This window comes from Oncorhynchus kisutch, unplaced genomic scaffold (genome assembly GCF_002021735.2).
Source record: "Oncorhynchus kisutch isolate 150728-3 unplaced genomic scaffold, Okis_V2 scaffold1140, whole genome shotgun sequence".
Lineage (NCBI taxonomy): Eukaryota > Metazoa > Chordata > Actinopteri > Salmoniformes > Salmonidae > Oncorhynchus > Oncorhynchus kisutch.
The window spans coordinates 56,327-71,317 of NW_022263085.1; the positions used below are offsets into that span (position 1 = coordinate 56,327).

The following is a 14,991-nucleotide window of genomic DNA, read 5'->3' on the forward strand; positions in this document are numbered from 1 at the left end:
GTTGTATTGCTCGCCAGAAACCCAACCAGGCTGGCAGACAGTTGTTACCATGCAACGAGCAGACGCTTGCGAAAAGTACTTGCTACAAAATTGGCAAAATTGCCTGCTGCTGTATACATAGCGCGCGTGTGTGTATGTTGCTAACCTAGCTAGTTAGCTAGCCATCAATAAAGTTCCCAATGTTACAACATGGCAGACGGCTGGAGCACCGACACCGGAGAGGCTGCCTATCGTTCCCGGGATGCTGTCAAAAACCTTACAATTAAGTAAGTTGCAGTTGGCCGTTGTGTGGCTTTTAGTCCTTGCATTGCCATATAAGCAAGACACTGTCGTTAGCTCTCAAAGCAGATGATGATGATCAACACCCAGTATATTGCTTGACCTGATCCCTGGGTTTGCCATGAAAACATGGCATTTAGCTAGCTAGAATCCTGTTTACTTTGTTTATATTTACAATGGTGTTTACAGGATCCGTATTCAGAGAGTCACCTCCACAGCAGCCCTCTCCCAACACCTTCAGCAGCAGGTTTGGACTCAACAGGAGAGGGGAGGCATTGAGCTGGACACCCTCAACTCACAGACTCAATCAGGTGTTAACACTGTTTTGAAACAGGAAGATGATGTTAGATGTTTTGAAACAGAAAGATGTCAGATGCTTCTTAGTTGAGTAGATGTCATTTTCGTGGTGACTAGATATGGACCACAACATCTTGGTTTTGTTTCAGCCAGAAATTATGAGGAGTTAGTGGTAGGCTGGCAGGAGAAGCTGTTCAGTCAGTGTCCTTATAACAAATAAGAATTTACTGTTTAGGATAGTTTGTTGCATAGTAAGGTGTGTGTGTGTGTGCACAATATGAAGTGGTCAGTATGCCAGACTCCGCTGGAGAGACAATACCACACAGACATCATGGCTCAGGAGCGGACCAGGGGCAGACGGAACTGCAGGATTTTCACCTACACCGATTCTGACTGCTACACCAATTGGGAAGGGGTGGTTTTCAACAGAATCTCCATTTCTGTAACGGTTCTGTAACCAAAGACTCTGGGAGACGGGAAGCAAGTATAGGGGGAGGATTTTATAGGGGGAGCTGGAGCAGACGTGACAATTTCATTATTCAAAACAAAGCATTTACCTATTTTCTGTCCAAAAGAAATGTTAGTGTTTTAAAGCTGTTTTTGATGTACTCACTACAGCATTCCCAGAGTATGGTGACGCAGGTCAAGTCCAATCCTACCTTACTGGCACATAGGATGACCAATGTCAGACACAGACGACAGGACAGACGCCTAGTGTAGGTCCCTGTTACTCACCAAAGTGAATTATTATTAAAGTGAATGTAATTGAAGCAGCATTGATGCGTCGTGCTGCTTTGAAGACAGTGTACCGGTATGTTCACATTACACCATACCCTTCTATGCTAAATGTGTTTATGGTATTCTGTTGATCTGCAGTGACAGCACCATCCCCAAGTCCAGGCTGATTACCTGGGAGCCCTTGTAGGACTTTGTGAAGACCAGCCACATGGTCAACACACCTGTACAGACCATGCACATCATGGGGGACCTGGGACCAGCAGGCAAGTGAGTAGCACAAGGGGAAAAACCACTATGTAGCCTATACACTTATTACACTGCTTTGTATGTAATAACTTTGAAGTAGATTCCAATTCAGGCATTGAAAAGTGGCATTTTATTATTGTATTTCTCAGACTTGGCCAAAAGGAGAAGGAATGCTTGTCTGCACGATAAGAGCAGATGGAAATGGAGTGGTTACCATCAAACCAGACTTCAACAAAGGCAAGGAGCACTACAGGCCAGTGACCTGCACCCGCTGAAGTCAAAATATTTTACCCCTAGCTCAAGTAAGGGTCACTTACTTGGTAGCAGAATTTATACATTCCCAGCCATTTACTGTGATATGATGCTGTTTGTTTGCACCCAAGGTTGAGACGGAGGGGGAGAAGAGGGAGGTGTGGCGTCAGACCAGAGGAGACAGAACAGCAGCAGTGCATATATTTTTTCACCTTTATTTAACCAGGTAGGCAAGTTGAGAACAAGTTCTCATTTACAATTGCGACCTGGCCAAGATAAAGCAAAGCAGTTCGACACATACAACGACACAGAGTTACACATGGAGTAAAACAAACATACAGTCAATAATACAGTATAAACAAGTCTATATACGATGTGAGCAAATGAGGTGAGATAAGGGAGGTAAAGGCAAAAAAAGGCCGTGGTGGCAAAGTAAATGCAATATAGCAAGTAAAACACTGGAATGGTAGATTTGCAATGGAAGAAAGTGCAAAGTAGAAATAAAAATAATGGGGTGTAAAGGAGCAAAATAAATAAATTAAATACAGTAGGGAAAGAGGTAGTTGTTTGGGCTAAATTATAGGTGGGCTATGTACAGGTGCAGTAATCTGTGAGCTGCTCTGACAGTTGGTGCTTAAAGCTAGTGAGGGAGATAAGTGTTTCCAGTTTCAGAGATTTTTGTAGTTCGTTCCAGTCATTGGCAGCAGAGAACTGTAAGGAGAGGCAGCCAAAGAAATAATTGGTTTTGAGGGTGACTAGAGAGATATACCTGCTGGAGCGTGTGCTACAGGTGGGAGATGCTATGGTGACCAGCGAGCTGAGATAAGGGGGGACTTTACCTAGCAGGGTCTTGTAGATGACATGGAGCCAGTGGGTTTGGCGACGAGTATAAAGCGAGGGCCAACCAACGAGAGCGTACAGGTCGCAATGGTGGGTAGTATATGGGGCTTTGGTGACAAAACGGATTGCACTGTGATAGACTGCATCCAATTTGTTGAGTAGGGTATTGGAGGCTATTTTGTAAATGACATCTCCAAAGTTTAGGATTGGTAGGATGGTCAGTTTTACAAGAGTGTGTTTGGCAGCATGAGTGAAGGATGTTTACATTCTAACCAGACACCTAGGTATTTGTAGTTGTCCACGTATTCTAAGCCAGAGCCGTCCAGAGTAGTGATGTTGGACAGGTGCAGGCAGCAATCGGTTGAAGAGCATGCATTTAGTTTTACTTCTATTTAAGAGCAATTGGAGGCCACAAAGGAAGAGTTGTATGGCATTGAAGCTTGCCTGGAGGGTTGTTAACACAGTGTCCAAAGAAGGGCCAGAAATATACAGAATAGTGTCGTCTGCGTAGAGGTGGATCAGAGACTCACCAGCAGCGAGAGCGACATCATTGATGTAAACAGAGAAGAGAGTCGGTCCAAGAATTGAACCCTGTGGCACCCCCATAGAGACTCCCAGAGGTCCGGACAGCAGACCCTCCGATTTGACACATTGAACTCTATCAGAGAAGTAGTTGGTGATCCAGGCGAGGCAATCATTTGAGAAACCAAGGCTGTCGAGTCTGCCGATGAAGATGTGATTGACAGAGTCGAAAGACTTGGCCAGATCAATGAATATGACTGCACTGTAATGTTTCTTATCAATGGCGGTTAAGATTGTTTAGGACCTTGACTACACTCAATAAGTAGGAGTAACTTACAAAAAGCTCTGGACATAGGTATTTTTTTATGACTTGAGGAGCCTGTTTTCGGCTATACTGGTCTGCATTTCTGCCATGCTGTCTATATTTTCGGCCATCTCTCCTGTGCATTTCTTGAATGCCACTTTCAACCTCCAAGTCATTCAGCCAACTGTCCAGGTCTACTGCCTTAGGATCACCATTACTGCAGTTTCTCTTCATCTCTTGGATCATCTTTTACCTCAGATTCACAGTCAGTGAAGGAGTAGATGGAAAAGTCATCAGAACTGGAGGATGAGATCACGTCATCATATTTTCTCTCTATCAGCCGAGTCACCCTTCCAGACTGAGGAGACAGAGAAAGGCATGTACTCATGGCACCCATAGAATACACTGGCATTGACCCTCAAGGACATGTAGAATATGTAGGCAATTCAACATGGTTGTACAAGTAGTGAGTAATACATGGGTAACTGAAAATGCAATAAATGCAACTCTCATAACATTAGGGGTGGGGCTAAAGACCTTCCATAGAATAGGATTATTTAGCATCTCGAATGGATGATTGTCAATTCAACCAAGCCAACCAAAATGGCCATATGAATCAACAGATTGATCTAACTGTTGTGTCTAATGGAACAGCAGAGATGACCTGGCTAAGAGGCTCTGGATTGATGTTCCATCCGTCCCTAGATGTCTGGTCCTGCCCACAGCTCACAATGATTGGCTATAAACAGTAAAGAATGAACTAAACACTGCTTTGCTCATTGCAGAATGTATAACTAATGTGCATATGTTACTGATTTCAGTTTGAAATGACTTACAGGTTTTGTTCTTCTGTACACCTTGTCGGTTGGCCACATCACAGAATCAGGGGTGTTTACCCTCATTGGATTCATCCGTCAACACATCACTCAATTTAAAAGGTGATAATATAACAAAAACAGGACAAAACAGACATGTATTGTAAATTTACCACATAAGGGCTGCGTCTTAAAGCTCTTTTGATTCTCTCATTATTACGATCCATTGCTTTCTGGGGGAAACATTTCCATCAATATTGTATGTATATATAATATATGTGTGAGTGTGTATATACACAGATTTGGATAACATTAACTTAAGAGACCACTGCAAAATGATCAGTTTCTCTGGGTTTACTATTTATAGGTATGCGTTTGGGTAAAATGAAAATTTTTGTTTTATTCTATAAACTACTGACATTTCTCCCAAATTCCAAATAAAATTTTTGTCATTTAGAGCATTTATTTGCAGAAAATTACAACTGATCAAAATAACAAAAACAGATGCGGTGTTGTCAGACCTCGAATAATACTTATATATATATATTTTGTTTTTGTAAAAAAAAAAGTGAATTTTACTCCTTTTTCTCCCCAATTTTGTGGTATCCAATTGTTGTAGTAGCTACTATATTGTCTCATCGCTACAACTCCCGTACGTGCTCGGGAGAGACGAAGGTTGAAAGTCATGTGTCCTCCGATACACAACCCAACCAAGCCGCACTGCTTCTTTAACACAGCGCGCATCCAACCCGGAAGCCAGCCGCACCAATGAGCCGGAGGAAACACCGTGCACCTGGCCACCTTGGTTAGCGCACACTGCGCCCAGCCCGCCACAGGAGTCGCTGGTGCGCGATGAGACAAGGACACCCCTACCAACCAAGCCCTCCCTAACCCGGGCGACGCTAGGCCAATTGTGCATCGCCCAACGGACCTCCCGGTCGCGGCCGGTTACGACAGAGCCTGGGCCCTTAACCACTGCGCCACCCGGGAGGCCCTTAATACTAATATTTTAACTTAGGAAGAGTTCTGAAATCATTAATTGGAGGAATAACCCTGATTTTCAATCACAGCTTTCATGCGTCTTGGCCACCAGTCTTTTACGTTGGTGTTGGGTGACTTTATGCCATCCTGGCTCAAAAATCCAAGCAGCTTGGCTTTGTTTGATGGCTTGTGACCATCCATCTTCCTCTTGATCACATTCCAGAAGTTTTCAATGGGGTTCAGGTCTGGAGACTGGGCTGGCCGTGACAGGGTCTTGATCTGGTGGTCCTCCATCCACACCTTGATTGACTTGACTGTGTGGCATGGATCATTGTCCTACTGGAAAAACCAATCCTCAGAGTTGGTGAACATTGTCAGAGCAGAAGGAAGCAAGTTTTCGTCCAGGACAACCTTGTACGTGGCTTGATTCATGCGTCCTTCACAAAGATAAATCTGCCCGATTCCATCCTCCACAAAATTTCACAGTGGGTGCGAGACACTGGCTTGTAGGCCTTTCCAGGTCTACGTCTAACCATTAGACGACCAGGTGTTGGGCAAAGCTGAAAATTGGACTCATCGGAGAAGATGACCTTACTCCAGTCCTCTACTATGGTCTTTTGAAAACCTCAGCCTGGCACTTCTTTGCTTCTCATTGATGAAGGGCTTTTTTCTAGCTTTACACAACTTCAGCCCTGCCCCTAGGAGCCTGTTTCAAACCATCCTCACCGTGCGCTTCACCTCAGCTGCATTAACCTACAAAAATAATGGCAAACTGCCTTGTTCAGGGGCAGAATGACAGATGTTTACCTTGTCAACTCTGGGATTCGATCTTGAAACCTTTTGGTTACTAGTCCAACGCTCTAACCACTAGGCTACCTGCCACCCCAATGAACTGCTGTCTTTGAAATGTTAAGGATGGAAGCATCCTGTATCCCTCTGCCAGTAAAGCCCTTCTTTTCCTCACTCAAAATGTTCCTTTTCAACTCTTCTGGCATAGTTAATGGTTATTTTTTGATTCCCAATTACTTTTGAGGTACTACTAGCACTGATTTAAACATCCAGCTGGTCCTATTCCAAGAGGATAGTGATGACCACAGCGGTTTTTATACTTTTCCTCGTTAAATAAGATTTGGTTCAGGTGACCACCTAATCAGTACCCCATTCAGTAGAATGAGGTGTGCCTGTGTGGGAAATCAACAGACACTGGAATGGAATTTCTGCCATACATGTAGAGATTCTGATTACAGTAACATTTGTTAATTCTTTCCAGAGCTCTGAGTGTATGTGGTACCCTGTATACAGGTTGGGAAGGCTGTGCACCAAAAGGCCAAAGGTTACCTGCAACAACCTGAGTGAGGAAAGAGATTATACAGATGAAATCTAATCTGAACACAGTGTATGTAGGGAATTAATGCTTGGTTACGTCATAATACGTCACAGCTTTATGACTGCGCATAATACATCGCAAGAGAAAGGCTTGTTTGGAGTCTAACTAGTGGTATTGTCTTCTCACTGGTTGTAGCTAGCTGAATAACGAAAGTGATGTACATATTTCCTACTGACTGAGTAATGGTTGTATCGATGGTTGGTTGGATGTTTTTTTTTTTACATAGATAGGCTAACAGGATATCAATAGAAAGAAACCATTCCTTGCCCCCCAAAAAATAATTTTGCACTTTGAGTAACAAGCACTAAGGGACCACAATGGAATTCGTTGATTTTATTGCGTTGTCCCTGACACATTTTATTTTATTAAACAGTTTTATTTTTTTTACTAAACTGTCAAATATATCTATCTCACTTTCTATCTAACTCAAATGGGCTGTTGAGAACTCTGATCATCACATTTCAGGCGCAAGCCAGCAGGTGGCAGTGTCTTTAAATGCAGCACTGCCTTAGTGCACTTCATGATCTGAGCATGAAATAACTTTGGTTGTGAACGTGGTTAATAAAAATGCGGAAATCCATTACATTTGCTTTGGTTTAGCAATCTATCTACCCTGTCTTAGTTAAAGTGTTGTGCAATATTGGAGGACAGGTGTCGTAACTGACATTTTTGTATTGTGCTTGATTATCCACTGGTATTAGTTTGACATATGTACTGAGCATCAAAAATCAGTTTTGAAAGATGTGGAAGAATTTGGGGTGAGCTGTTGTAACTTCTCAAGGGATATGTTCTGTGTTGGACTGTGATGTTATGCGTTTCATAGACTACTGGTATGTCTGCGTCCTAACACAAGGCCATTGTGTTCCGGAACTATTGATTTATAGAAGAAACTGTTGTGTGAATACAATATGATTGTATTATCACCTCCCACTATATAAGGGACATGTAACCATTTCATCCTTGCTGTGAAATTAGAGATGGCTCTCCTCTGCAGCTGCTTGTATTAAATATGTTTATTACATTGTTAAATATAGGATTATCACCACAGCAAGCAAAGTACTTGGAGTCAAACAGACAGGCCTGGATGAGATCTTTTAGGTCAGGGCCCTCCAAGTCTCACAAAATCATTTTAGACCCAAGCCACCCCTTGTACCCAGACTTTGAACCACTCCCCACTCCCCAATGGGCACAGGTATAGGGCACCCCTCAGCAAGAAAAACAGAACTAGACAATCATTTGTGCCAGGTGTGATATCCCTCCTAAATAGCTCGGGCTGATGTTCCTATCGAATCAGTAAGGCCAGCAGGCTAGTCATTTTTAAATGTTTTATTGGTATGTAACTGTTATGAAAGTTGTATTGTAATTTTGTTTTGTATTAAAACGCCACTTTAAACGTGTACATGACACTGCAACAACATTTCCCCATGGGGACAATAAAGTCAGTAAGTAAACCCTGCCTTAATCTTGGAATAAACTTTTCCACAACTGTGGTTCAGAGATTCAAGAGTTTTACTCCTGAGTTGAGGCTAACGAGTGGCATTGATCCTGTTATTATCATGTAATTTGTTTTGTTTATTGTCAATACATGTCTCAGGTTATCAAAGGATGCCTTCAGTCTTGGAACTACAGTTTTTGTCGATGGGCACGGTAAGTTAGCAAGGAGGGTCTGAGTGACACAAGCTCATCACATACCCCTTCCACCACAAGAAAGTGACCCAGATACTCCTCAGCATTGGGCTTCTGGTGCTCCTCTGTGGTGGGATTGAGAAGAGTGTGGGCACTGTTTGGTTACTCCTCATGTTTCAGCTGCTCTCTATCAGCACAGGGGTGTTGTACACAATTCTGGGGCTGGTAGTGTTTGGTGCATCTGCCCAGAATCAAGTGGAGGGGTTAGTTTCTGTATCCCTCTCCCTTATGGGTATGGCCACAGTGTACTCACTTATGGTTAAGGGCTTTCTTTTTGGGGTCAGTGTACCCATGTTAGCCCTGCCCTGGCTGTTTCTGCTCATAACATTTTTGGTCCCACACACTGTCTTACTCTGCAACGTCATCATCACAGGGCAGGATCTGTATCCTTACTCCAAATAACTGAAGCAGTCGGCAGTCGCCAGTTTCCTCCCAACACATTGGTGCAGCTGGCTTCTGTGTGAAGAAGCAGTGTGGCTTGGCAGGGTTGTGTTTCGGAGGACGCATGGCTCTCGACCATTGGCTTTTTCAAGTCCGTAGAGGAGTTGCAGCGATGGGACAAACTGTAACTACCAATTGGATGTCACCCAAAAAAATTTAAAAGCACCAAAACATTTCTATAATTAATTGGTTGTTGTGCACAGTAAAGAGAAGCCATAAATTACTCCCTAGTCTAAGTATAGCAATTCAATCATTATTATTTATTTACAATTGCATGTCTTCAAGTTATAATGTTTATATACAAATAGCTATTTTGCATAAACAACTGGATCAAGTGGTAATAGTCATGTAACAGGTCATGATGGAACACGTTATTCAATATATGTAATGCAAGAGAAAAAGTTCAAAGGCACACAAATGAAAACATGAACCCTGCCATATCACTACAATAGTTTAGGGGTTTCTCTATTAAAAGAAACTGCTGAACATCACCCTTATATCATCCATTTCATACAGTTAATGTTCAGCAGAACCTCAAGTTGAAGTAAATATTTTGTATCGGACCACCAACCAACAGCATAGAAAGACACCTCGATAAAATACTTACTGAGTGGCATAGTAGTAGGTGTCAGGTGCATCGGGTTCATTGTGTCAAGAACTGCAACGCTACTGGGTTTTTAGCGCTCAACAGTTTCCCGTGTGTATCAAGAATGGTCCACCACCCAAAGGACATCCAGACAACTTGACTACTGTGGGAAGCATTGGAGACAACATGGGCCAGCATCTCTGTGGAACGCTTTCAACACCTTGTAGAGTCCATACCTGACGAATTGAGGCTGTTATTAATATTGGGGAGGTGTTCCTAATGTTTTGTATACTACACACCAGAGGTAGTGATTGTCAGAACACACATACAGTGGGGCAAAAAAAGTATTTATTCAGCCACCAATTGTGCAAGTTCTCCCACTTAAAAAGATGAGAGAGACCTGTAATTTTCATCATAGGTACACTTCAACTATGACAGACAATATGAGAGAAAAATATCCATTTTTTATTAATTTATTTGCAAATTATGGTGGAAAATAAGTATTTGGTCACCTACAAACAAGCAAGATTTCTGGCTCTCACAGACCTGTAACTTCTTCTTTAAGAGGCTCCTCTGTCCTCCACTTGTTACCTGTTTTAATGGCACCTGTTTGAACTTATCAGAATAAAAGACACCTGTCCACAACCTCAAACAGTCACATTCCAAACTCCACTATGGCCAAGACCAAATAGCTGTCAAAGGACACCAGAAACAACATTGTAGACCTGCACCAGGCTGGGAAGACTGAATCTGCAATAGGTAAGCAGCTTAGTTTGAAGAAATCAACTGTGGGAGCAATTATTAGGAAATGGAAGACATATAAGACCACTGATAATCTCCCTCGATCTGGGGCTCCACGCAAGATCTCACCCCGTGGGGTCAAAATGATCACAAGAACGGTGAGCAAAAATCCCAGAAACACACGGGGGGACCTAGTGAATGACCTGCAGAGAGCTGGGACCAAAGAATGCTGAGTTGCATCCAAGAACACCATACCTACTGTGAAGCATGGGGGTTGAAACATCATGGGGCTGTTTTTCTGCAAAGGGACCAGGACGACTGATCCGTGTAAAGGAAAGAATGAATGGGGCCATGTATCGTGAGATTTTGAGTGAAAACCTCCTTCCATCAGCAAGGGCATTGAAGATGAAACGTGGCTGGGTCTTTCAGCATGACAATGATCCCAAACACACTGACCGGGAAACGAATGAATTTCAAGGTCCTGGAGTGGCCTAGCCACTAGATCTCAACCCCATAGAAAATCTTTGGAGGGAGTTGAAAGTCTGTGTTGCCCAGCAACAGCCCCAAAACATCACTGCTCTAGAGGAGATCTGCATGGAGGAATGGGCCAAAATACCAGCAACAGTGTGTGAAAACCTTGTGAAAACTTACAGAAAACGTTTGACCTCTGTCATTGCCAACAAAGGGTATATAACAAAGTATTGAGATAAACTTTTGTTATTGACCAAATACTTATTTTCCACCATAATTTGCAAATAAATTCATAAAAAATCCTACAATGTGTATCTGATCTAAAAACAATAACACAAACATTAGTTATGCATTCTGCAATGAGAAAAGCAGTGTTTAATTTGTTCTTTACTGTTTACAGCCAATCATTGTGAGCTGTGGGCAGGTCATCTCTGCTATTCCCATAGAGACACAACATATAGATCAATCTGTTGATTCATATGGCCATTTTGGTTGGCTTGGTTGAATTGACAATCATCCATTCAAGATGCTAAAGAATCATATACTATGGAAGGTCCTTGAGAGTAAATGCCAGTGTATTCTATGGCTGCCATGAGTACATGCCTTTCTGTCTCCTCAGTCTGGAAGGGTGACTCGGCTGATAGAGAAAATATGATGAGGTGAACTCGTCCTCCTATTCTGAGGACTTTTCCATCTACTCCTTCACTGACTGTGAATCTGAGGTAAAAGAGTTGTACCCTACCGTCCTTGTCTTTGTTGAGTGACATCACTGTGAGGAGGATGGTCTCTGACAAGTTGACTGATACCCAGTGTGATGATGAGGATCATGTAAGGAGGACACCACCGCTGAAAGTTAAGGATGAGGAGGATATAAAAGGTAACAAAGCTTGAAGTGAGTTATATGGTAGAAGACGACGATCTGTCTCTCCACTCCTACGACGAGTCAGACTTCCTGGTTAGTTCTGCATATTGCATGGGGGATTGGAAATGATACAGACAATTATATTGATAGATCTCAAAATGTATCTGCAATATTAAAGCAGATCTCTCCCCCACACACACGTTTTTGAATAACTCTTGCTGAATGTGGAGAATGGACTATGACCAGCTAGCTCTCTGACACACAGCTTGATGATGGCAATGACGCCTCTACTGAGGACAGTCCAGAGCCTCCAAAGGAACCACAAGGACCAGTGAAGGACCATCGACTGGTAGGCATCTTTTAAATTTGTGTGTGTGTGTGTCACATCTCAATGGTTTGACCCTATGTCTGTAGAGATGATTGTGGCCAAGGCCAACCTCCTCCTCCCTGCCTCTGTGAGTTCACTGAATAAGGTGTCACGCCAGCTTGAGGTGGTCCCCACTGTCCGGCCCTGCGGACAGCAGCTGGACAAGAAGACACAGTGGACCAACACCAACGAGGAGAGTCTGAGGAGGATCAAAGAGAACCTGACCTCAATAGAATTCAACCTGGAGGAAGGTCTGAAGATGCACAATGATGGTCAGGACATCAATCAAGAGGCCGAAGAAGAATGAGGGATGCTGTAGAGGATGGATTGCAAAGTGGATGGGGAGGAGGAAGGAGAGACTGAGGGACAAAGACATGGCTAGGGAGGTCAAGAGGATGGGTGAGAAGGTGAGGGCACTGATCCAAGTGATGAAGAGAACTGCAGTGAAGGTGATCTTAAGGCAGTAGACCTGGACAGTTGGCTGAATGACATGGAGGTTGAAATTATAGACAGCATGGCAGAAATGCAGACCATTATAGTCGAACAGGCTCCTCAAGTCTGAAAAAAATAACAATGTCCAGAGTTTTGTAAGTTACTCCTACTTATTGAGTGTAGTCATGTATCTGCAATGTGTTTAATGTGTTTGTTATTAACATAGCACTTTCTTGATATTTGACTTGTTTCTGGTCCTACAGAGCCCAGGGAAGGTCTCTGGTCCTGTGTCTGGCAAGACTGGCCTCTCTCCTCTTGAGACCTCAGCAACCCGGACCCTGGCTGAAGCCCTACGGGCCCTGCCCTCTGCTGTGGCCCCTCCCTCCCCAGATAATGTCCCAAGGCCTCTGACTCCTCTCAGCCCTGTAGTTATCACTCCGTCCTCTACAGAGAACTTCCCATACCGCCGCAGCCCTCGGCTGGCCCCCATAACCAACCTGAGTGTAACCGCCCCCACAGGTGAGAGGAAATACAAGAAGGGTATATTTCCCGGAAGTCCTAGGTATAGTAGCTCAAGAGAAGAGAAAACCCATAAGCTTACATTACTTTATCTCCTTGTCCAAAATATTCAGGAAGGGAAGGTCAATAAGAAAAAGAAGTGCAAGGCCAAAAAAGTAGTTAAGCAAAAGAAGGCCGGTAAGATGCAACAGATGGAAAATGTTGGAGGAAGTAAGGAGGAGGACCAGAAGAGGAAATAGAGGGAGAAGTGGAACATAACCAGGGAATACTAGACTAGAAAATTCTAGAAATAGAATGAGGTAGCAGAGAAAGAGCAGCTATCTGAGGTGCCTTAATACTATTATTAACTGGTTACCAATGTAATTAGAGCAGTAAAAATAATGTTTTGTCATACCCGTAGTATATTGTTGTAAACACACACACAGATTTTGAGTATTGGTTACTCCTACAACACACACAAATGTAATTTCAGAGACAGGAACTATGATTAGCAAATACTTATATTGGTCTCGTTCTTATATTTTGAGACATGCATCATTCTTTAAAAATATATATATATTGGTCCCCATACTGCCTAGCCAGGTGGCTTGTGATAATGAGTTGGATTTACATAGTGCTTAGAAGCGCTTTCACATTCTTAGGCTTGGAAATATAGCCAGGAGAAGCAGGGTCAACACCTCTACTCATGCCATAAGTGCCATGACATATTTAGTAACCACAGAGAGATAAGACCTCTGTCTCCACATTCTCATCCAAAGGACAGCACCAACCTTAGGGCAGTGTCACTGGTATTGGGGTCTTAGGTCTCATTTGGACAAAGGGAAGAGAAGATGCCCTTTACTGGTCTCCTTGCAATATCTGGTCTCCCACACAGAGATGGAAACCTACACCTGTTTAGACCCTGGAGGATATGGCTTCAGATGAAAGACAGCAGAGAGATGCAGAACGTAAAAGCTTCAAACACATTGATATGCAAATTCAGGACCATTGTACTCTGAAGTGGAGCATGCATCTGGTCTGAAGCATGTCAAAAGAGTAGAAATGAATTGGGACTGGAGGAATACATCACTTTTAAACTAAATTAGCATGTATCTGATTTAGATACACTCATCTGTACTTTTTTGTTTGAAATGGGACTTTCCAATAAAGCTTTTTATATTCCAATTATTTGTGTCAGACAGATTTGTCTTAATGAATTACATCAGGGGTTCTTAAACTTTTTACAGCAAGGGAATATTATTGTACTGACATTACCTAAATGTTATCAGTGGGGGGTGTTTAATCTGCTGTTCTGGTCTATATCCCACGGTAGGTGGTGGTAGAGCACCAATAAATAGTTGGATTTTTCACCAGAAACCCAAGAAGGCAGGCAGAGACTTTTGTTACCATGCAACAAGGAGATACTTGTGAAAAGTACTAGTTCCAGAATTGGCTGCTGTATACATAGCGTGCGTGTGTGTATGTGTTGGTATCTACTGTACTTATGGCGCAAAAGCATGCAAGCAGTTGCTCCCGATGCCATTTCGGTACACTGCAGCATCCACCGAGAGGCTCTTGCTGCCAAAGGAATGCCTGACAGCTTGAAAGACATTTTGGAAACTACTGGGCAAATGGTTTACTTTGTTAAAGCAAGGCCCCTGATCTCTCGTGTATTATCTGCACTATGCAATGATATGGGCAGCGACCATGTAACGTTTGTACAACAAACAGAAGTGCGCTGGTTATCAAGGGGCAAAGTATTGACACATATTTTTAGAATTGAGCGACGAGCTTAAAGTTTTCTTTACTGACCATCATTTTCACTTGTCTGACCGCTTGCATGATGATGAGTTTCTCACACGACTGGCCTATCTAGGTGATGTTTTTTCTCTCCTGAATGATCTGAATCTAAGATTACAGGGACACTCCGTAACAATTTTGAGGGTGCGGGACAAAATTGAGGCTATGATTAAGAAGTTGGCGCTCTTCTCTGTCAGCATTACAAGGACAACACACAGGTATTTCCATCATTGTATGATTTTTTTGCGTGCAAATGAACTACAGCTTACGGACAATGTCAAATGTGATATAGCGAAGCACCTGAGTGAGTTGGGTGAGCAATTAAGCAGGTACTTTCCCGAAACGAATGACACAAACAACTGGATTCATTATCCCTTTCATGCCCTGCCTCCAGTCCACTTACCTTTATCTGAACAAGAGAAATTGCAACAACCGCTTCTGTGAAA

General features: G+C 42.9%; 1 protein-coding gene across 10 annotated transcripts in view; it reads left to right on the top strand.

Annotated features, from left to right (window-relative positions):
* LOC116364977 (uncharacterized) overlaps nt 1-13,924 on the top strand; it is a 31,578-nt gene extending 17,654 nt beyond the window's left edge. For 4 of the 10 annotated variants that reach the window (XR_004208040.1, XM_031817753.1, XM_031817754.1 and 1 more), the window contains one exon: nt 12,511-13,924. Coding sequence is in view for 8 of the 10 variants with exons in the window: in XM_031817753.1 (XP_031673613.1) it covers nt 12,511-13,005 (495 nt within the window). In the remaining 2 variants the exon portion in view is untranslated. Of the gene's footprint in view, nt 1-11,023; nt 12,223-12,510 lie in introns of those variants that run through there. The other 6 variants (XR_004208041.1, XM_031817750.1, XM_031817752.1 and 3 more) reach the window with 6 other exon arrangements.
* The last annotated feature ends 1,067 nt before the right edge of the window (nt 13,925-14,991 follow it).